This window comes from Rhinatrema bivittatum, chromosome 16 (genome assembly GCF_901001135.1).
Source record: "Rhinatrema bivittatum chromosome 16, aRhiBiv1.1, whole genome shotgun sequence".
NCBI lineage: Eukaryota > Metazoa > Chordata > Amphibia > Gymnophiona > Rhinatrematidae > Rhinatrema > Rhinatrema bivittatum.
The window spans coordinates 8345419-8370162 of NC_042630.1; the positions used below are offsets into that span (position 1 = coordinate 8345419).

General features: G+C 40.8%; 2 protein-coding genes across 2 annotated transcripts; both read right to left on the bottom strand.

The window, feature by feature from the left end:
* Positions 1-11847: 11847 nt before the first annotated feature.
* Positions 11848-12795, bottom strand: LOC115078531 (olfactory receptor 1509-like). The gene has a single exon (XM_029581454.1). It carries the CDS (start codon positions 12793-12795, stop codon positions 11848-11850), a length of 948 nt encoding a protein of 315 aa, XP_029437314.1.
* A 757-nt stretch (positions 12796-13552) lies between these two features.
* LOC115078532 (olfactory receptor 1509-like) lies at positions 13553-23920 on the bottom strand. The gene is made up of 3 exons (XM_029581455.1): positions 23018-23920; positions 19070-19148; positions 13553-13614 (listed from the first exon to the last, which is right to left on the bottom strand). The coding sequence occupies exons 1-3, from the start codon at positions 23918-23920 to the stop codon at positions 13553-13555; spliced, it is 1044 nt and encodes a 347-aa protein (XP_029437315.1).
* Positions 23921-24744: the final 824 nt, after the last annotated feature.

The window sequence follows — 24744 nt, forward strand, 5'->3', positions numbered from 1 at the left end:
CCTGCCCCTGTCACATGGAGGGAGCACTGGATGGCCAGCCTGTCACATGGTAAGGGCAAAGGGTCATCGGCGCCATTTTGATTAGTGGCAGCCGACGGCCCGGGAGCGGGAGATCGCTCCCGGGACCCCCACTGGACCACCAGGTACCTGTAAAAAGTTTTTTGGGGGGTCGGGAGGGTGGGGGAAGCTAAGGGATTTGTTTTAAAGGGTTCGGGTGGGTTTTTTGTTTATCGGCTCGGGCGCAGCCAATAAACAAAACTGCGATCGGGCCGGATGAAAAAAAAACACGATGTGAATCGGAACCGGAATCAGAACCGATTCCGGTTCCAATTCACATCTCTATTGGCTTGTGTGATTTTAACCTTTTCCTTCTGTTTTTCTGTGACCACATGACCTTCCATCATAAGTTTTTTGGCATCTCCTGCTGCTATCCAAATGTCACCTGTAATTTCTCCAAATTAGAGTCAATAGGGCATTTAAGGTTCTCATGGCCAGAATGTTGCGCTCAAGGGTGGACCCTGTCCTGGGGCATGGATGGAATGGCTCCTGAAAGGAACAGGAGGTAACTGGCCCCAGGGAGCAGAGTGCTGGAGGAGACAGAGGCTAGGAAGAGCTTCACCACTGGGACCCCGTAGGTACCCAGGCCACTTGGACTTAGGTGGGCCTCGCAGGGTCTCCTGGGAGTATGGAAGTCTGGCGTGCCCACAGACACAGAAGGAGTACAGTCGGGTTTGAGCTGGAGCAGGGAGAACCAGAACAGAGTTGGTGATGACAAGGCGAGGTACAGAGCCAGAATCTGGAGATGAGGTCAGGCGGGCGAAAGGTCAATGTCCATAGGTCAGTCCGAGGAGTAGTCAAGGAGGCAAAGGTCAGATACCGGAGGTCAGAAGAAAGTCAGAGGCAAACAGAGGTCTTGAGGCAGGCGGCAGACAGACAGGCAAGTCAAGAACTAGCTGAGGTAGTAGGCAGGCAGCAGGCAGGCAGGTCAGGAGCAAGTCGAGGTCAGTACCAGAAAATCAGTCTGAGAGTACTACCTGGGTAGACAGACAGACAAACACAGGAACAGGCAGGACTCAGGAACGTGGATACAGGAACAAGTCAGGAACGGAACTGGAACAGAAGGATCCTGGAATGAGACTAGGAACAAGCAGGAACAAGCGCTGAGACAATCTAGCATACAAGCCAACCCGATTGCCAAGGCAAGGAAGTGGAGGCAGGAACTTCTTTATATTGTTTGATCAATCAGGGCGCACTGCAGAACCAAGACCTGCCCTTGGCCCTACGAGTGTCCAGGCAGTCCGCGCGTGCGTAGGGGCATGGCTAGCATGGCAGGAGGTGCCGAACCTCGGCATGAGGCCTGGTGTGCAGAGGAAGGCCCGGTGACTGCCGCCATGGGACGCTGGGGCCTAGCTGGGCTAGCAACTACCACGAGGGAGGTCGTCCCGGGACCCGCTGAGGAAGTATGCAGGTGAGCGGTCCCGTGTGAGTAACACAGAACTGCAAGCAGGCCAAGGCAGAAGAGGATTCTGGATGAGTCATAGTCTCCTTGTTGGTTTCAAACTCAGGCACACATATCAGTCAACTGTACTGTTTTTGTGTAGCACAACCCACCGCCAACTCCATGATTGCTCAATAGTTGGTGAAGGAAGGAAAGTGCGTGCATTTCCCCAGAGATCGTAAGTGAAGGGGAGCAGGCAGGCATACCCCCTTCATTCTGTGCTGCCACAGACAGAAGACATCCTTCAAGGGGCACAGATGCTGGTGATGGAATGGTTCTCTGCATTTCCTGAGTGGAGCCAGCTGGTCAGTAAAGGCGAACAATGCATTTGGTCGCAGTTTCTGATTCTGGTCAGTGAAAGGAAGAGCACCCATGCTGGTGCAACTCCCGAGAGATGGATTAGGAATTCGGGGGACTTTTTTGATTCTTTTTTTGTTTTGTTTGTGGAGTCTGTATTTTGTGGACATGTAGCTACTTGTATAGGTGTGTTGTATATTGAATATATCTGGTACTGTCTTTTCTTATTGCTGGGCTTCTATTATTGTTTTATTTTTTATAATTATTGAATTATGCTTGTTTGATTTGTTTGAGAACATGTTTTTTTCACAATATATTTGACATTTTGCTAAAATGGTTTTGCTGATTGACTTATTAAATATTACTGGAACTTATCTCAGTAAGTTACCAAAACAGAGGACGATAAAAGTGGATCTACTCAAAACAAATTAATAATTGAACCCCAATATAGATAGAATGTCTTATAACTTTTCCTTTTTTTTAACCATTTCTTCTTTAAATGTAGCTCCTAAAGAAATCTGAAATCCTAGCATAAAATGCACAGCCAAAGAGACAACGTCCTTGACGAAGTTGAGGAAATGGGTAGCCGGCTTGCATTCACTTTGAGGCTGGTGAAGGAGCAGCGCTTCTTTACGACGCCCTTACAGAGAGAGATTGCATTATTGAGGCATTGGCCACAAACTCCTACGCTGCGGTCCACACAACTGTTTGAGAGGAAATGGCAGGATATAAGGGGTTTCTTTACTCTGTCTGGAAGAAATGTACTACTTCTGCGTAGAACTGTTTGAAAAGCACCTTGCATTATATGAATGCTTGCTTTACTTTGTTTTGAAGAAATAAAGTTTAGGATTTCAGATTTGTTTAAGAACTATATTTAAAGAAATGTTTAAATAAAGGACAAATTGTAAGACATTCTATATTGGGTATCTACCTATATATAGTATACAGTATACACGCACGCACACACGCTATTTCTATACCTATAGTATATATTGATAAACACCGATATCCAAACTATATTATGTAGGCATATTATACAAATGTAGGTGATATAAAAATGTGTGTGCTTTTTTCCTGTGTATTATATGCAAATACGTACAGTTAGATATCGTTAATTACATCATAAAATTCAAACGCCTTCCACCTTTGCCTAAATTACACAATATTGTAGGAAGGAAGACTGAGGAAGGGAGGGGTGTGATGGCTTGTATTGGGATGGCAGGAGTGAGGGACTCTTTGTTCCGATTTTGTGCGACTGCTGCCCCGGCTTCCTCCGCTGTGTCTCTCACTGCACAGAAATAAGTAGCAGCGTCGCCCCGCTCCAGTCTCTCCTTGCTCAGGCTGGTTGATCGCTGGGTTGGATCGGTTTCCATAGTAAAGGTTCCAGCTTCCGAGGATCCTGCAAATCCGCTGCCTAAAACCTGCAATGCCAGCCCCGGAGGTTGTTTGTACCAGAACATAGTCTCCTGACTGGTAACGTTCTGCTGGCAGGTTAGCCGGACTCTTCCTCCTTCCAGCTGGGAGACCTGAGGTGGTTGGAAAACTTGACAACCCCCTCTCTGATGAACTGTGGATAGAAAAACGTAGCCGCGTTAAACAATTCTGGGGCCAGAGATATTTTATAGTCACCAAGAAAGTGAAAAATCTGAAGTAAAAAGAGTTGTACTTTTTCATAAATATCAGCAGGAGTAAAGGCTATTCTCGGGTGTTGAAATGGTCTAAATAATCACTTACCCAGAACAAGTAGCAAAATCATTAAGGTCCTCATCACGATGATCGTGAATGTATTGAAATGCTTCTCCAAGCACCTCCATAGTTTATTTATGCTTATGAGCATGTGACTAACATCTCAGCAGAAAAGCTTCCTGTGATGATTCAGTGGAGTAGTACAAGAGTCCTTTCTTGTCATGAGAACTACCCAGCAATCCTCACCTGAAATCTGGGATGAGTGATATATATTGACATGACCTTTGATAGCCAGTTACAAACAACCAAACTCTAGGGAAAGGAACAGATAGTAGGACATCGATAATAGATGGTGAATATTTGAAGGACAACAGCAGTTGGATGACTGGATGGACTGATGGATAGGCTATGGCTGGGTGGACGAAGATGAAGGACGAGTATATGAAGGCAGAATTTATGTCTGCGTGTACATTTGAGAACACATCAGTCTCCATAGAATGCGGATAGCTCAAGTACACTTGCAAAGTTTTGGTCGCCATATTGATCCGAAAGAAAATAAGATTTATAGGCTTTGATATTCTGCTATTTATAATCCTTTTCAGCAAAAGTTGGTAGAGGTTTGTGGAATAAGGTTTACTGACTCTTTGTGTTCATCCGTTTTAATTCCTGCTCTGCCACGCTACCCACTGACTGTCATCAAATCATTTTCTCCCTCTGTTACTCCATTGACTCAATTGTAGTCAACTGCAGTTGTTTAATATTTAAAATAACATTATCTCATTGCTCTTTTGTAATCCCCTTTGTATTATAATTTGAGATTGGGAAATATGTCACCAAATTGTGCACATTAATGATACCGGTATGGGTTAAGTATTAAACTGGAAAATATATTAGGATCCTTTTGGATGAAAGATGTTCATTAAAGCTAAAAGAAGTTAGTGCTGATATAAACTGAATCAATTATAAAATATATTATTTTAATTTTTTTAAATAAACCACCAAAATAAATGAGTACAGATGATACTTTTATTATCGTAATGGATATTTTAAGATGCAAGCTCCCAGTTTATAATATTCCCTTTCTCAGGAAATATCTATTTTTCTGACGTATATAGCAGCAGCATATTGCTGCCCCCTTGTGGAGTACTGAAAGAGAGAAAAACACACAAAATAATAGAAAGGAAAGAAGATTATGTGCTTTCAGTTTTGTATCCCATGTTTCTCTCTTTCAGATTCAGGTATAACGCAACTGAAGTCAGGAAGCACAATATTTGTCATCTGAGCTAAAGTCAAAGACTGAGTTTAAAATAAAATTCAGCTTCAAACTTCTCTGAGCAAAAAGGACCCTAGGAGATTATGTTTCTGTAGAGGCACCTGTGCACCTGATTTTGTTTCTATTTTGAGTAAGTCATTCTTGGTTCATGACCTTCTTCATTGCACAGTGAATCACCAACCCTTTCATAAAGTGAAACAATTCTAAATAACTAGGAAAAATAATTCCAAGATTTCAAACCTTGCAGATAATGCAATAAAAAAAAGAATCACTCATGAATATGCATGAAACAGATTTGCAAACAACTGAGACAGAAGGCATGCAAATCTCTCTCATGCCTATTCATTAGGGATAGCCTGAAAACCCGACTGGTTTGCAGCCCTTGAAGATCGGAATTGCCCAACCCTGCTCAATATTCTCGCTAACTTAAGAACTGAGGGGCCGATGCAAAAATCTTCATAGAAAGCAGGCGCTGACTTTTCAGCGCCCACTTTCTTACGCAAGCATGGTGCCCACAAGGGGGGGCACCATGCAATATGTAAATTAGGGGGTCAAACTAGGAAGGAGGCGCTAGGGTCGCTTGCGTGACCTTAGCGCCTCCTTCCTAGTGCGACCCACCATGGCTGCTGGTTATGAAGACCGACGCCGGTAAACTCGGCCTCGGTTTTCATAACCTGCCTGTCTGCCAGTATCGACAGCCATTTTCATTACTGGCAGACAGGCAGGTTATCAAAACCGAGGCCGAGTTTACCGTCGGCGCTCTTCGTAATTCGGCGGTCTGCCGAGTTATTTTATTTATTTATTTTTTTACTTTAAAAAAAGAAGTACAGAAAAGCATTTTTTTCTGCTTTTCTGTACTTATTTTCAATGCTCTCAGTTATTAACACCTGCTCCAAGCAGGCATTAATATCTGAGCGATAAATGTGCATCTGAGATGCACATTTATCTTTTTACATTTGGAGTGAATGAGTAATGAATTTGCATGTGAATGAGTAATGCATTTGCATGTGATGAGCACTAACTCATTCACTCCGCGTCGGATGCACGTTAAATAGGCGCTAATCCCCCTATTGCATTAGGGGGTGGATTAGCACCTATTTAACCCGCGTCCGACAGCGGGTTAAACAGTGTGCTCAGCTGAGCGCATCAGCCCCTGAATCTGAACTATCTTCCATCACTAGAATTAGAACATTCAGAGCACAGATGAAACACATTCTTGCTTTTCCCATCTGCTGCTGTGTTCTTTGCCTTGCTTGGTCCTGTCCCCTGATAACATAGGTTCAAGCTCAGAAACTGAAAAATAGGCCTCACTATGGGTGAACAGATTATTGCCAGTGGGTTTTCTCCAAATGCGCTCACTTCTTTGTGTACCCTTTTGTGAGTCATGTGAATGCATCATGTTAGAAGGCTTCACCTCAACCTCTAAGTGAGAGCTTGAGGTGGATTTCAATTTTAAGTGTGTACTGGGGAAATATTATGAAATGTTATTTTTTAAATGGGTTATCTTTATTTTATTGACTTTTAATTTTTTTAATTCTATTATATTCTATTATCGTTATGCTATTACTATATGCTACTTCTATGCTGTAAGTGATTCTGAGTCTTTGTAAGAGAAGAAGGTTATAAATTTAAAATTGAACTAAAAACTAAAAATGGGAGAAGGAAGAGCGGAGTCTAACTGAAACCTTAAGATTAGGGAGGAGAAAGAGATATAATCACTTTCCACTTCCTTCAAAACACATCCCATTGACCCTTACATTTTCGCTGGCTACGTGAAATATGCTTGCAAAATGAGTTTTTGAAACTGATGATAAGTGATTAAAAACCACAAGATATGTAAACAATGGATGGATAGAAGCTATTATACATTATACACTAGTATATTTAAAATACTAAATACTAAAATAGTCTTCAATAAGTATATAGTTGGGCAGTGCCTTTCACACCTATACACCTCAAGGAGCACTTAGATCCACCAACAAGGGTCAATTAGTTGGAGCAACTGTACACCAGGTGCATTAAAGCAGGTGTGAAAATGTGCAATATCAGTAGGTGGGCCCATACTGTGGAACTCCATTACAGAAGAATTGTGATTAATGCCTGATATGAAGGAGTTCAAAAAGAACTTAAACACGCATTCTTGAGCTGACTGCAAATTTCCTCTCACCTTTATAATTTGAGTTAGGAGCAGACTGGGAGCGACCTTTCCTATCCCTAACCCTACTCTTCCTACCTCTTCCCTGCTCCACCCCAACCCCTAACCTAACCCTAGCTATCCCCATTTTTTTTGTTTTTTTACTTATTGCTCCGTTGGAGCAGAAACAACTTCAACGTGCTGGCTGGCTGCTGGCACATGCTTCCCTGGAACAGTGGCTAATGGCCTGGCATTTGTGCGTATATCAGGACTTATGCATGGCCGGGCCCTTTTGAAAATGCGTGCAGTACACTCAGGGCCTGGCCACACATATAAGTCCTGATTTTTACACGTATGGCCCTTTAAAAATTCACCCACTATATTTTTTCTTCACACTTTCAGGGGCAAGTACCTGAGCTAAAAGATAGTGATTCAGCTAGATGTCATGGATTCCATATTTCTTCACCTCTCTACTATCCACAGGTGCTGCAAGCAGCAGATAGTGGCTGGAAAATGGTGGGGCACACATCTTCTGATCCCCCCACAGGTGGAAGATATGATTTAAATTATGAGAGGCTAACAGAGGAATTTTCAAATGCTGGCATGCGTCAATACTGGCAGATACGCACATGGCCGCACTGAGCACATTTTCAGAGCAGCCTGGCCATGGAGCATATCTGCCAGTACGTGCAGAAGTACCCGGGTTATTGAAAATGGGTGGGCCAGGCACAGGGTCTGGGCAGGGTGGGGCCGGCCGGGACAGCACCATTTTGCACTGTTCTGGTGAAGTGCATGCCAGCACCCAGCCAGCGTGAAGAACTTCTCCTTTCGGAGGACCAGGTAAGTTCTAAAACAAACAAAAAAAAATAGGATAGGTAGGGTATGTTTAGGGGTTGGAGTGATTATAAAGAAGACATTACAGAAAAGTGTTTATACAATCATGTCTTTCTTTAAATGGACAGTAGATCAAGTCACATGTGTCCCATTAGAAAGCACTTTCCTACCTCTTAGTACCTTCATGCTCTTTTCATCTCCTTTCTCAGAGTGTATAATAAGGGATTTAGCAAGGAGATGAGGATGATGTAAAACATGGAGACCATTTTGTTGGCTGAAAATGTCACTAAGGATCTCATATAGATGAAGACACAGGAGTCAAAAAACAAAGTGACCAGCAGGAGGTGGGAGGCCAAGTGGACTATGCCTTACTCCATCCCTCAGTAGCAAACTATACCCAAGTAAAATATGAATAAAACCAAGAAACAACCCAGGGATAGCAATAATCAAAGGGAAATATAGTACATACTATACCTGAATGTAATCTGCTTTGAAGTATCATGAAAGGTGGACTACAAATTTACAAACAAAGGGGCAGATTTTAAAAGCCCTACGCGCGTTGAGCCTATTTTGCATAGGCCCGGCGATGTGCGCAAAGTCACAGGATGCGCGTATGTCCCGGGGCTTGAAAAAAGGGGTGGGGTGAGGGAGGGGCCAGAGGCCTCCGTAGGGCCACTCGGCCGGTGCGCACAACCTACGCCTGCCCGGAGGCAGGTGCAACTTGTAAAATAAAGGTTAAGGGGGGGGGGTTTAGGTAGGGCTGGGGGATGGGTTAGGTAGGGGAAGGGGAAGGGAGGGGAAGGTGGGAGGGGTGGAAGGAAAGTTCCCTCCAAGGCTGCTCTGATTTCGGAGTGGACTCATAGGGAACAGGGAAAGCTATCGGGACTCCCCAAGGGCTCAGCGCGTGTAAGGTGCACTAGTGTGCACCCCCTTGCGCGTGCTTACCCTGGATTTTATAACATGAGCGCGGCTGCGCGTGCACGTTATAAAATCGGGCGTACATTTGTTCACGCCAGGTTGCGCGCACAAATGTATGCCCATGAGTACGTCTTAAAATCTGGCCCAAGGTTTTCTAGTTATAGGATAGAAAAAAATCAAGGTCCAGTTATAAATCAATTTTCACTTCTAGATAAAGTCCTAAAGATCATATTTAATTTACTGGTTGTGAAACTAACATTATCATGCACTATTTGTACTGCAATGCACCTATAGAAATATTTTGTGGAAATATTTGTAGGATAACTTTTCTAAAAAAAAAAAAAACTGGAGAAAAAACAAGTTAACATACAGTAATAAAACTGGTCTATAGTTTCACTGAACTATAGACCAGTGAGCCTGACTTCAGTTCTGGGAAAAATTGTGGCAACTGTTATAAAGAATAAAATCACAGAACATTTAGATAGAGATAGTTTAATGGGACACAGCCAGCATTGATTTACCCAAGGCAAGTCCTGCCTCACAAATCTCCTCCATCTTTTTGACAAAGGTGAACCAGTAGATGTGGTGTATTTGGATTTTCAGAAGGCGTTCGACAAAGTCTTTCATGAGAGACTTCTAAGAAAACTAAAAAGTCATGGGTTAGGAGGCGATGTACTTTTGTGGATTGTAAACTGGTTAAAAGACAGGAAACAGAGAGAAGGATTACATGGTCTGCTTTCACAGTGGAAAAGGTAAACAGTGGAGTGCCTCAGGGATCTGTATTTGGATGGATGCTTTATAATATATTTATAAATGATCTGGAAAGGGGTATGATGAGTGAGGTGATCAAATATGTGGATAAGAGTAGTTAAATCTCAAGCAGATTGTGATAAATTGCAGGAGGACCTTGTGAGACTGGAAGATTGGGCTTCCAAATGGCAGATGAAATTTAATGTGGATAAGTGCAAGGTGATGGATATAGGGAAAAATAACCCTTGCTGTAGTTACACAATATGAGGTTCTATCTTAGTAGTTATCACCCACGAAAGAGATCTAAGCATCATAATGGATAATACATTGAAACTGTTGGCTCAGTGTGCTGTGGCAGTCAAAATAGAAAACAGAATGTTAGGAATGATTAGGAAGGGAATGGTGAATAAAACGGAAAATGTCATAATGCCTCTGTATCACTCCATGGTGAGACTGCACCTTGAATACTGTGTGCAATTCTGGTTGCTGCACCTTGAAAAGGATTTAATTGCACAGGAAAAAAGTGCAGAGAAGGGTGATCAAAATGATAAAGGGCATGGAACAGCTCCCCTATAAGGAAAGGCTAAAGAGGTTAGGGCTATTCAGTTTCGGGAAGAGACAACTGAGGGGAGATATGATAGAGGTCTAAAAAATCATGAAAGGACTTGAACAGGTTAATGTAAATCAGTTATTTACTCTCTCAGATAATAGAAGGACTAGGGGGGCACTCCATGAAGTTAGCATGTGGCACATTTAAAACAATTCAAAGAAAATTCTTTTTCACTCAGAGCATGGTTAAGCTCTGAAATTCATTGCCAGAGGATGTGGTTATGGCAGTCAGTGTAACTCGGTTTAAAAATGGTTTGGATAAGTTCCTAGAATAAAAATCCATAAACTGCTATTAATTAATAAGCAATAGTAGCTTGAGATCTATTTAATGTTTGCGTACTTGCCAGGTACTTGTGACTTGGAATGACCACTGTTCGAAACAGGATGCTGGGCTTTATAGACCTTTGGTCTGACCAGTATGGCATATCTTATGCTCTTATATTATTATTTGGGGAATATATATTTAATGTTTCTTAGAGACAAACTACTACAGAGTATCAAAACCTGTGATAAAACTAGCCTACAACAGTCTTCACTCTACAGCTCCTCACTACCTTTCCTCCCTTGTCTCATCCTACAACCCTTCTAAAATGCACCCATCCAGAAAGTCACTTATCCCTTTTACCGCCAACGCCTGACATCATGCTATCCACCTTGGTGGACTGTATGTTTGGAATACAATTTGTGAGCTAATGGTCATGCCTCTTCTTTGGCTTTATTCAAATCCATATTTTTGAGGCTGTTTTTTCAACTTAAAATAATAAATACAATTCCCAATTTCCCCCTGTATATTTGTCTTGTTTAGATTCTAAGCTGACTGAGAACAGTCTCTTATGTTTTATTTGAACTACACTGCATAGGTCAACTACCACTATCGAAGTGATAAGAAGTAGTAGTTCTAGTAGTATTGTTGTAATCATTAACTAGTTAGTTCTAGTAGTAATGTTAATTAATTAGTTCTAGTATTAATTATTTAGTTAATTAATTAGTTAGTTCTAGTAGTAATGTTAATTAATTAGTTCTAGTATTAATTATTTAGTTAATTAATTAATTAGTTCTAGTAGTAATGTTGTAATCATTAATACCATCCCTGTGTTCCTCCTTTCTCCCTCCTTTCCTTCCTCCCTGACAACCCTCTCTGTCAGCCCTCACTTAAGTATATCATCTGTTACCATGGTTCCTCTAGCTGTGTATCCTCAAGACTTGGCTCCCCCCCCCCCCCCCCCCACTCTCCTTCTTCCCAACCCCGGTACCCTTACCCTGGTACCCAACCCAGGTACCCCCAGCTCTGGTTTCCATCTCCCAGTCTCTCTTCCCTGCTTAATGTATAAGTTAACTTGTTTTATCCTTTGTTCCTATGAATCTCGCTCATGTTTTACCCATGTTATTCACATCTTATTTCCTGTGCAGGAATCTCACTCTGGTCATTACCCATTTTATTGGCCATGTTATTATCCCTTGTTCAATGTACCCCTTGTTTGATGTAATCCACCCATGTTCAATGTAAACCGATGTGATATGACTTGTCATGAATGTCGGTATAGAAAAAGAATTAAATAAATAAATAGTATTGACAGAAACCAGACTAAAACGTTGGAAACCATAAAAATGTGAGTTTTAATAAATATATATTTGCTTATCTAAAGGTCCTTGGAGTCCTTTGTGACCATTAAAAAAATATGGTCATCTTTGGCTAGAACAGGAAGCCATAATTCATTCCTGTTTACAATATCTTCAACAGAAAATGTAATTATCAACATTTTATAGCTTGGATTCAAGAGTTGACATTAACCACTCTGTGGGAAAAGATTGCTTACTTGATGATACCTTTCTTTAAATGACACAAAATCAGGGAATAAATAACCACTGAAAACACACAGTCCTGTCTTTCACTTTCTTCATGCCTCTTTTCACCTTCTCATTTCTCAGGGTGTATATGATGGGATTTAACAAAGGGGTGAGGATTGTATAAAACATGGAGACCATTTTGTCCATGGAAAATGTCACTGAGGGTCTCATGTAAATGAATACACAGGGTCCAAAGATTAAAATGACCACAAGAAGATGGGAGGCACATGTTGAGAAAGCTTTGTGTCTTCCTTGTGCTGAGTGAATTTTTAAAATGGTAAAGAGGATATATAGGTAAGATATGAACACCACCAAGAAACAACCTAGAACTATCGTTCCATTATTGGCCATAACCAAGATTTCATTAATAAATGTACTAGAGCAAGCCAATACAGATACTGGATGGACATCGCAAAAGAAATGATTGATCTCTCTGGGACCACAAAACGGTAATTGAACTGTTAAAAATGCCTGAGTGAAGGAATGGAGGAAACCGCCTATCCAGGTAGAGACCACCAGCTGGAGACATGATCTTCTGCTCATTATGGTGGTATAATGCAAAGGACTGCAGATGGCAACATAGCGATCATAGGCCATCAGGGTCAGGTGAAAGCATTCTGCACCCCCAAAGAAATGCAAGAAAAATAGCTGGACAATGCATTCATTGAAAGAGATGGTTTTGCTCTGCGAGACAAAATTAAGGAGGGATTTGGGGATAACCACTGTTGAAAGGCATAAATCTAAGAAGGATAAGTTGCTGAGGAAGAAGTACATGGGGGAGTGCAGATGAGAGTCCATATATATGGTTACCATAATAAGAAGATTCGCTCCTATGGTGAGCAGGTACACAATTAGAAATGCCACAAAGAATACTATCTGTAACTCTGGAGTGCTGGAAAATCCTATTAGTTTGAATTGTGTGACAATGGTCTCATTCCCGATTTCCATTTAATCCCACTTCATGGATTCACTTCACTGCATAGAAAGACAAGGGGAAATCAAGAGGATAAAAGGCATGAGACAGATGCATAGAGAACAGTAGTAACAAACAATAGTATTAATAGCAGTGAATTAAACTGCCAGAAAAGCTTGAGTCTGACATGTTTGTCCTTCACTTGTATTGTAAAGACTCACTCATCAGGCTTCCTAAAATTGCTGAATAGAGTCTGCTCTCCATATTCCCATAGATTTACAGATATTTCAGTCATACCTCAGTAATCCTTCAAGAATTCAGCATCCAAGGGTTGGCGTACCCTTTTTCTTAAATACTTTATGTCATTTTAAATTTACCCTTTAAGACACAGATCTATCCAGATTCACATATATCTTGCCCCAGGGTAAGATATACATCGTGGTCCTGAGAAAGGTGAATAACATTTTGCCAATGTATAACCAATTCAGCCCATTGATCAGCCTTTTCCCCACCTGAAGTTTATTCAAATTGTAATATTTATTTATTTATTTATTTATTTATTTTTTGTTTTTTTATACCGATCTTCCTACATTAGATGCAAATCAAACCGGTTTACAAAGAACAAAAACTTGCCAGACGGCCTTACATGGAACAATGAACATTTAAGCAACTTTAAGTTTAATATGGGTTGGACTCTTTTACGTTATCAAACATAAAGCCCAAACTGGTCCAGTTTCCTTTGAATGCTATTTAGTTTTATGATCCTAGTCATCTCCAAAATGATTTGAAATTTTACCACACTTCAAATAAAGAATCCTTTTTTCTGATGGTGGTGAAACCTATTTCACCATAGCCTACCATTAAGAATAAGGAATCAAATTAGTGATTTCCTAATTTAAAAAAAAGTGAAAGTATTTAAAGCGACTGACAAGTTGTGAAATTGGTTCTCTGTCAGGCTTTGTCCTTTTTATTAATTGTTCCTGCATTTAGGTTTATGTCAGCCATTTTATGCATTTTTTTAAACATTAAATAATAGTTTTCAGATTCTAGACCATTCTTTGAGCTTCTCTAGATCCCTCCTCATGTTTTCCACACCTACCGTATTGCAGATTTTTGCATCATCGGCAAAAAGACAAATCTTTCCCAAATCCTTGCAGAATATCATTCACAAAAGGATCTCAGAAAGAGGAATACAGGGAAGAATATTTGTTTGAAATGAATCAGTGAAAGTAAAGGTACAAGAGGAAGAAAAGATAGCTAAAGAGTTAAAGCAAGTAAACAAGTCTTCCTTCAGTTAAGTGAGTGAAAGGATGAAAGGAAGAGGTTGAATTGTAAGAATGAGAGGAGAAAAAAGGACAAGGTAATAGCTAAAACCAGAAGAATAATGGGCTGCAAAGAGAGAAGAATAACCAGTAAGAAAAAGGAGGAGATAAAACCCTTGTACAGGTCCTTGGTGAGGCCTCACCTAGATTACTGTGTTCAGTTCTGGAGTCCATATCTGAAGGGGGATAAAGACAGGATGGAGGCGGTCAAGAGAAGAGCGACCAGAATGATGTGGGGTCTGCATGAGAAGATCTATGAGGTGAGGCTGAAGGATCTGAATATGCACACCCTGGAAGAGAGGAGGTGCAGGGGAGATATGATACTGACCTTCAGATACCTGAAAGGTTCTCATGATGTACAAACTTCAAACCTTTTCCATTGGAAAGAAATCAGTAGAACTAGGGGGTCACGAAATGATACTCCAGGGGGAACAACTCAGAATGAGAATCAGGAAATGTTGTTTTTTTTTTTCATGGAGAGGGTGGTGGATGTCTGGAATGCCTCTCCATAAGAGGTGGTGAAGACAAAAACAGTAAACAAATTCAAAAAGGCATGGGATAAACACTGTGAATCCCAGAGGCTAGAGGTGGAAATGAAGGAAAGGGTGCATGTGGATAACCTGCATGGAACAGCAGCTGCTTCCCCTAACAGAAGGCATGGGGATTACTACCCTTTTTCCAAATAGCACTCATGATTTGATGCTACTGCAACATCACTCTCCTTTTCAGTGGCAACAAGGGTGGGAAAAGGGAACAGGATTCAGAATACAGCCAAGACTGTGTCTTGATTTTTAGGGTTCAGGATACTGATATGAAGACAGAGTAAAAGCATTGGACTGCTTCTATGCCAAGTCCAAAAGCAAAGCACATTCAAGCAGCATTGTCTGAATTTAAAAAATGTTGTTAGCAATACTTTTTTATGGGTTTGTCAGTGCTTGGTTTTGTTCTTTAATATTATTACCCTTAACATAAGGCTTTGGGGTAACTTGCATGAAGCAGCCGTTACTACCATAAGTAATTTGATGGGTAGACTGGATGGAACATTTGGTCTTTCTCTGCTGCTGTTACTATGTTAGATTACATGAGGGGAACAAGGAAAAAACTATAATTACTCAACAAATACTTCTGTTTGGTATTCATTGAACAAGGAATTGAAGAAAGATTGCTGATTGTTCCAGAGGTAGATATAATAGTGGGGTAGACACTACATCATTTAAGGAAGAAAGATTTTGCATGAAAGTAGCAAAACTGCAAGTGGAGAAAGTGATAGGGCTGGACAGATTCATATAGACAGCTTCTGGAGGGTCCACAGAAGGATCTGTTCAATAGATCATTGCAGAAGGAAGCTTTCTCATGGTACTCAAGAAGGATGAATGTTGTCATCCTTTATAAAAGTGAAACAAGAGTGAAGACTGGAAATTACAGGTCATTTAGTCTAACCTCATTGGTTAAAAAATTAATGGAGACTCTAATGAAGGATAATGAAGTATCTAGTAGAGACTCTAATGAAGGATAATGAAGTATCTAGAATCCAGTGGGTTACAGGATTCCTGCCAGCATAGCCTTACCCGAGGGATCACAATGTACTGAAAAGAAACCCTCACATAAGCAAGTTGTGATCTGTCATAATAGGCACTACTGGTGTTGTGTCACCTTCATTGCCTTGTGGTTAATCATTGGTCACTGCAGATTAAAGCAGTCACTTTTTTTAAGCAATCACTCTATTTTTATATTTTGATGCAAATAAAACAAACTTATCTCTAGTTGCAACCTGGGAATGTTGTCATTCAGCAGGAATGTTGTGCTATCAAATTCAAACACAGGTCCATGTTTTGTCAACTGTATCAGGGGTGACAGCATTCAAAGTCCAATGGTGAGAACATCAAATTTCAACAATTTATAATGTGATCCATTTTATAAGCATTCTTTGAAAATTTCACACTAAACAATTATCTGCATGCCATGACCACTGGTTTATCCTATTTTTTACCAGAGGAAAGACATCAAGCTAAGCCATGATTTATATGATTGCATCAGGATCATTTCAAGCCATTAGCATGAAAAAAATGTCACCAAGGAATGTTGTTTTCTCTCAGTAATACCCCTGATACAGTTTGAACAAAGAAACAATGGTGCCTGTGTCAAGTGATTTATTAAAGAGATTTTGATTGCATAGAGATCAACAATCAGCCTGAAATTAAAATACTTTTGATAAAATATTGAGAATCATGATAAAGCATTTGTAAAAGGTAGTGGGTGTGTGAGCCCTTAGTGCTGTGGCATAGTTGATTCAGCCTCATGGGCAAACCACTGAGGCTTATGCCTGCAGCTGGAGAATGCATCAGTCATCAACTCTGCAGTTTGGGCCCTTGGGTTTTGGTGGACGACAGGAGTAAGGTGGATCCCTAGGGTGGTGATAACAGAGTCCAGAGACACACACCAGAGTCAGTGCAGGCAGTAGACTAACAGAGTCAGAGATGGGCTGAGTTTGGGTCAATGCAATAAGCACAGTCAAAACGGAAAGGCATACATGCTCAAGAAAGATCAAAACAAGAGGGTGAGAGAATTTTAACATCCTCAAAAACCTTTGAAAGGTGTTGTAGAATAGCCTGAAAGAACTCCACATTCAAATGGTACAGAAATCAGGTTATTAAATCTCCTGACACGGACACCGTGTTTTGCTGATCAAGGCTGCATCGGGAGGGATAGTACAGGCACAAGCTCAGAAAACTGAAATAAAAATTAACAAATCTTAGAAAACAGAGGACAGCAGAAATTACAGAGTGCATCAAGAATCCATGCTGAAAAAGTTACCTTCAATATCAAGTTGTGGAGAGAGAGACCGAGAGCACCTCTTTGGTTCTGGTGGTGTTTAGGGTTTTGGGGACAGTTTGACATGCAGAGTGAGACATACGAACAGCACAGTACACCTCAGTGAAGATTTGATGTCATTTGGAGTGAGGAAAGTTTCACAAACATGAGATTTCTACAATGTTCTCTCACCCTAGCTAGAGTCCACCAAGCTAGGGTGAGAGTACTGGCCCCCAAACCCTAAACCACCACCAAAACCTTACCTCAAGTTACTAGATGACCCTCCCCAGAGGCTCTCTCTCTCTATTCCACTCCACTCCTCTTCTTTCCCTCTCCTCAAGCCCAGAAATGGCCAAAATGCAATTTGCAATCTTTATCGCAAATAGTTTTCGACTGTTTCGGGCATATCACACAGCTTAATGTCAGGAAAAAAGGTGTAGTTATTTCCAGTGTTAAAAACATATCATAGCATGCATTATGCTATCGCACCATGTGATATTGCCCTCATTTTCATTAATCCCACCCAAACCCCTCCCCAATCCCATCCTTATGAAAAATTTTCATTTGCACAATGCAATACGGTAAATATCACATGCGTTATGCCATTAATGCATGCATTATGGTGTTATCACAGGAACTATCTTCCTTTCAGGGGCATTTTGATGAATGCCTCTGAAAGGAAGATATTTAAACAAAGCTTTGGTGCCATTCTATGTCATTGGAGATCACATGATTAATGAGAACCAATCAAAATAGAGCTTTACAATCCCAGAAAAAGGAGACATATTAAAGAAAGGGAGCAGATATTAAAGAGAGAAAATATTAAAGAAAATGGATCCATTCAATGTCGGTGTTAAGTCCCTTTAGATACAGATATTGGAGAGTAAAAATCTGTTGTTGCTCTCTAGGTAGTAATTGTGCAGAAAAGTCACCGCCCCAAAGAGAAGGTCTAACCAAATGAATCGCAAAGAATCTACTATCAGTCAGCGTATGGGAGGCAGAAAGCCAAAGGTGCACTAGAGGAGTGTTACATGAGTTGGCCGCATGGTTGGGCAGCTGACTTTGCTTACTGGTGTGGTAGGAACTTCTATTGGCTTCCTCATGGTGGCAGGGAATCCCCAGAAATGCTTCCTGCAGCCCTCCTCCAGCTCCGGTCCCGCTGTGTTCCCTGGCATGCCTCGGTGGGGATGCCATCCTGCACATGGTCTCCAGCCTGCTCCCAGCTGCTCATGCCACTCTCCCTCATTTAAAGAGCCAGCAGTGGGAAAATGCCTACAGCACATTGCAATGATGTCAGAAGCAGGGGCCTTTATAATTCCAGTCCTGGCTATCTGCAGATGCCTCAGCAACAGGTCAAACTCCTTTGCTGCTGGTTGCCGTGTTCCTGACTTCATGTTCCTGATTCCAATCCCTTGGATTGACTTCTGGTTTCTGACATTGGTACATGTATTGGATATTCACTTGTCATCTGCCTGCCCTGATCTTGGAACGTCTTGTGATCTCTGCCTGTCTGTCACCTGCCCCATCCTCTGGAATGCTTTGAATCTTCTGCCTGCCCTGACCTCTGGAACATCCCTGGACTTCTGCTTGACTGCCACCTGCCTCAAATGTGGCCTGCCTGACTTCGTCCTTGCCTCTTGCCATGGGATTTTATGTTACCAGAGATCCCCGCTTAAGTCCAACTGGCCCCCAGTACCCAAGGGCTCAACCTGTGGGGAATGAGGGATGGTATTGGTGAAAGTCTCTGCCAAGGGTCCACCAGTGCAACAAGGAGCTTCTTCACAAGAGAGTCAAATGCTTGAACGATGTTCAATGGTGCGTGTTTTAAGGGGGTGTATAGTTTTGCCAACATAGATTTTACAGCAAGGGCAAATTATAATATAAACTACTCCTGAGGTCAGGCATGATGTATATAAACTCCAGCATTATAATGTTTGCCAGTATGAGGGTGATGGAGAGAAGTGAGTGAAAGAGATAGTGAACACTCTGAGCATTGGTGATAGGTAAAGTGGCCATGAGTGGTGACAGAATCAGTATTGACATACTCTGTGTGAAACTCGGAACGTACCAACATGTCCCAGATATTCTTACCATGGTGAAAAGCAAAATGCAAAGGATGATCAAAGGTAACATGCGAAGATAGAATTGGTCAGTGGCATTTAATTATGGAACAAACCTGGCCAATCCGGGCTGAATATGGTAAAATACCTAGAGATCAACGATCGATTTTCACCCTCCAATCTCTGTCTCCACAGGGACTTAATACTGACATTGAATGGATTCATTTTCTTTAATATCTGCTGCCTTTCTTTAATATCTGTCTCCTTTCTTTGGGATTGTAAAGCTCTATTTTGATTGGTGCCCATTAATCATGTGACCTTTGATGTCACAGAAGGCGTTTTTGGCGCCAACGTTTGGTTTAAATACTTTCCTTTGACTCTAATCTGTAAGAACTCTGCTCATGTTCACAACTCGATATTGAAGGTAACTTTTTCAGCACCTATTCTAAATGCACTTATGTATCTGCTATGTATTCTCGGTTTGCAGTAATTTCCACTGTCCTCTGTTTTCTAAGATTCATTTAGTTTTATGTACTGTCCCTCCCGATGCATCCTTGGTCGGGGATTTAATAACTTGATTTCTGTACCATTTGAATGTGGAGTTCTTCTTGAATGAAAGCCTTTCAAACTATTCTTCAACACCTTTCAAAGGTTTTTGAGGACGCTAAAACTTCTCTCACCCTCTATTTGTTCTGAGATTGGGACAGGCAGCTTGCAAGAGTAGTCTGGTCCAGGCAAGGGGGCAGATCCAAGTGGCAGGAGATCGTGGTCAGGTCCAAGCAAGAAATCAAGATCGGAAGAGGCAAGCCAATGGTGACCGAAAACACACTGAAGACACTGGACAGGATGAGTAAGGAAGATGAGGCGGAACAAGGTGAAGAGGAAGAGAAGGCTGGACAAGGCTGGACTGAAGGATGAGACAGGGCTTGAAAGCAAGGCTGGAAGATAAGGCTGGATGAGGCTTAAATCACACGGCTCTCATCTGTCTTGCCACCAAGGAGCAGTTCTGTGATGTCACCCGCAATAAGGTCACAATTCCAACTTAGTGCCACGTCAATCTATCTTTGGGAAGTTGATGCTGCCCCTTGCTCCACATGGGCAAATGTGTGGCTGGTGACACTGGCCTGGCTTGCCTCTTCCTGCTGCTGCAGGGTCCCCATTGTGCAGGTCCTGGAGCAATTACCCCACTTCATCCCTCACTTGGAATGGGTCTGCTTTTCGGGCAGATTTACTCCAGGCCAATCTTTCAGGTAGCCCTCCCTACTCTGTGTATACAGAATAACTGAGCATATTGAATGAACCAGATCACCTTTTATTGCCGTCATCTACTACCGGTATGTTGTTGTAAATCTATTTGGTGTCATTTTTATTTCTGTTTGTTTGTAACTCGTTTATGACATTAGACAGTAAGTCATAAATATTTTAAATACATAAATAATAATAAATATTTATTTTAAAACATCTGCAGCCCATTGATCTGACTGGCTTGTTCGTGGTGACATAGTATTTTGTAAATATAAATTATTCAAATATGCTATGTTAGATAAATTTGATAAAGATAATATTATACAACAGTTACAGCTGTAAGGCAGTGCAAGTTCCCCTTACACATTCCACATGAGTATTCTACTACTCCAGAGGGGGACTTCTCTAGGTAAACATGCAACCTACTGAATGTGCATGCATTCTGAATTTCACTCATCTTTTTCTATAGAGTACTATGGAGTGTTATTTCAGTGGGGGATTCAGAGAATATTAATGCATAGCAGAGGTCTAAAGAAAAGCAGCTAAAATTTACGGAGGAGATGCTTTGTTCTGGTCTGGACATGTAAGACCGCAAAATCTCTGTCCTCAAAATTGTGATCATTATGAGGAATGTAATAATATGCACAGAGAATGGACTGCACAGACTGGTTCGAATACCCTTTCTAACAAAAGAAGAATAGAGATTGCAGTCAGCTGTATTAATATTACAGTCCATTTCTGCGGTTTCTCCTATAATTTCAAAGTGGTAGAACCTTAAGACTTAATTTCCACCTGGGAATCAAAAGTTCCTAAAATAAGAAGTTGGATTAGTCACTTTAAGCTTTTTTTTTTTTAATGTATTTTAATCTTTAAAAGTGATTTTATAAACTAATATACTTCACAAGAAAGGAAATCAGTGAGAATAAAGCTCATTTCAAAATACCCTCCTGAAAACTATTAGTGGCCATAGGCGCTCGCTTTGTGGGAGTTGTGGGTGTTTGCGCGCCCAAATATTCAATGAACGTCTTCATTATGTCCAGGGAGAGTTAATTTGTGTTTAGTTTCCATCCCAATTATTTTGAAAGGTTGGCTCCTGTATCGGTGGTTATTCAGAGGAAGCAAAACCAATAAAGAACTTAAGACAGCTATGGTTCCTAAGTTTTATAAAACCTCTTTAAAGATTCATTGACAGAGGTTAAAAATCCCTAACACATTTAAATCTGCAGGGACCCTTTATGGCCAACACCAACATTTGAAGTCCCCGTACCTTTCTGCAGAACTACCCCATGGATAATATTTTCAAACAGAGGCACTGGAATAGTTTTTATAGAGGGTTTGACCCACGTCTTTAACCATGCAAGCCAATGTCCTTATTCTTCTAGCGACGGTGAGCTATAGTAGTCCTAGGACTCCACCTCAGCTGATACCAAGACATATGATGCCTGCCTATAGCGGGTTTGCCGCTTTAGTTTCCGAGCGTTAAATTGCGCCCTTCTAGTTATCAAAGCAACAAAAGCTCATCTCTGAAAAAGTAAGATGTGCTTCTTATGGTTATCTGCTCTCCTCATAATGCTCTTTTCGCTCATACAGCGCCAGGAAGAATGCCTTATTGCTTAGGAGAAGGGGGAGAGTGTCTTACTGTTTTAAGATTAAAACTGCGATTTGTTCTAAATATGTCATATCTTGGCTGCCTGGTACAGATGCATAAATCTGAGAGAGGTGATGCTTACAACCCTACAAAACGTTTTCTTTTAATTCTGACCTCGTGGTATCTCTGTCAAATTAACAGTTTATCATCTTTTGAACGTTTCCTTTAAGATTAAAAAAAATAATCATTCACAATTTAGAAGGAAGCACAAGCACAGGAAGAAACAAATTCACATATACAGAGAGAAAAACAAGTTGTTTATTCATTGTGGTAAAATTAGTTAGCAATCATTTCCAAGCATAAGATATAGTTTTAAAATAAAAAATTAAGTTTGTGCTATTACTTATTCTAAAATAATAATCATATTCTTTACAGATCGCTGAGCAAAACTGTATAACACTAAAACAGGGTTGTTGTTTTTTTTAATTTATAGGTAGGACAAACCCACAAACCCTTCTCTGCTGATGATATCAAAAAATCAAATTAAGTATTCCACACAAGCAACATATAGCGAACTCAACTTTAAAAGGAGATGCACAGAAGGGAATAAGGCTGAATGCTGAAGGCAGAGAAAGAGATTGAGAAGGGGTAGCACTGGGCAGTAGGATTCACATAAGGGTGGGGACAAAGAAATCATGGCCAGTCATAGTAATTGTCAATTTATCACACCTTGAGAATGTATTTAAAGATATATTTAGATGGATGACTATACCATATTTACACTGTATGACGTCACATAGTCGGAGCTTTCTTAAAAACAGGAAAATAACAGAGTTAACATAGAATAACAAACGCTTATTTCCTCCATAGATATTTAATGTCTCTTAGAGAAAAGAATCTGCTCCTGAATCTCAAAAACTTAAGGACTCACAAAAGAAAAGTTTAAAAAAAGTCATTAATAAGCATACATGTATCTAAATCAGAATTCGTGGATTCTGTGACACATGTGGCAAGAGATATATTTCCCAGTTTGGGTCAGTAATCAGCCAATCCACTCATGTCTACTGTATCTTTCAATGGAAATCCTACCAAAAAAGTAATCGAGAGAAAAAATTATCAGGACCCTACACAGTTGATTCAAGAAGGAATATTAATCAGTCAAGGGTGATTTTACTTGCAAGATAAATTAGTTTATGTGTATCATTGGGAAAGGGAATTCCCTGCCTTTCAGTTTCCTCATGGCTTTCTTCACCTCCTCGTTTCTCAGAGTGTATATGATGGGATTTAACAAAGGAGTGAGAAATGTGTAAAACACAGAGACCGTTTTATCCGCGGAAAATGTTACGGAGGGCCTCATGTAAATGAAGACACAGGGGCCAAAAAATAACGTGACTACCATTAGGTGGGAGGCACAGGTAGAGAAAGCTTTGCGCCTTCCCTCAGCTGAGCGAATCTTTAAGATAGTGGAGATGATATATATGTAAGATATGACTAATACCAAGAAGCAAATTAGGGATATCGATCCGCTGTTAGCCATCACTATGGCTTCATTGAAATCGATACTGGAGCAAGCCAATAGAGATAATGGGTGGACGTCGCAAAAGAAATGATTTATCACATTGGGACCACAGAAGGATAACTGGATTGTAAGCAATACCTGCGTGAGGGAATGAAGGAAACCACCTACCCATGTACAGACTACCAAATGGAAACATATTCTTCTGCTCATTATGGTGGTATAACGCAGAGGATTGCAGATGGCAACGTAGCGGTCATAAGCCATTAAGGTCAGGTGAAAGCATTCTGCTCCCCCAATGAAGTGGAAAAAAAACAACTGAGCAATGCAATCGCTGAAAGAGATGGTTTTGCTCTGCGAGAGGAAGTTAACAAGGGATTTGGGGACAGTGACTGTTGAATGACATAAGTCTAAGAAGGACAGGTTGCTGAGGAAGAAGTACATTGGAGAGTGCAGATTTGAGTGCACATATATGGTTACCATGATGAGAACATTCCCAGCTATGGTGAACAGGTAGACAATTAGAAACACCACAAAGAATACTATCTGTAACTCTGGAGTGTTGGAAAGTCCTAGAAGGATGAATTGTGCGACTCCACTTTCATTCCTGACTGCCATCATCAAATTATACCTAGAGAAACACAAGAGGCAAGGAATAAATGAACTGAGGTAGATGAAAAGAGAACAAAAATAACATTTAATATTCTGAGGTAGCCATTTAAGGTGCCAGTCAGTCTTGGTCTGTCTTGCTCAGTTTTTGTCTGTGTGAGCAAGACTCATTCATTAGCTCATCTGAACCTGCTGAATGGATTTTGCTGCCCATATTCTTACAGACAACTCACAGACCTACCTCAATGACCTCATCATCCACCACTTGAATTACTGTGTCATTAGATACTTTCTTTAATTTAAAATTTTCCTTTAAATTATAATTTCATTGGCTGATAAATGATATCTATCCAGTCTTTTATATAATCGATCCCCTTACCCCTTACCCCAATCCCTCAACCCCCCCACCACCACCCCAGGGCAAGCTGTACAAAGTGATCCTGAGATTTGTGAATAGTCCCATCTGTAGTCCATTTCAAAAATCCTTTCTGACTCCCTATATTCAGATCTGCACGTTTCCCACATGAAGTATATTCACATTTTGCTACCTATCGATCAATTTGTTCCTTATTAGATACAAAGTCTTCAGTTTCCTATTGGAAGCTAATTAGTATTTAGTTGTATGGCCGTAACCATCCGTAAAATCTTTTTAAAATCTCACCTCACATGCAATGAAGAATTCTTTCTTCTCAAGATGTTGATATGCTTCACCTCAGCCTGCGTCTAAAAGTAAAGAATCAAGTTAGTGATTTAATAATCAGAGAGTGAAAGTGTTAAATCCAGCTGACAAGCTCTGGAACACGCACTAAGGACCATGTGCACAAGGTATCGCC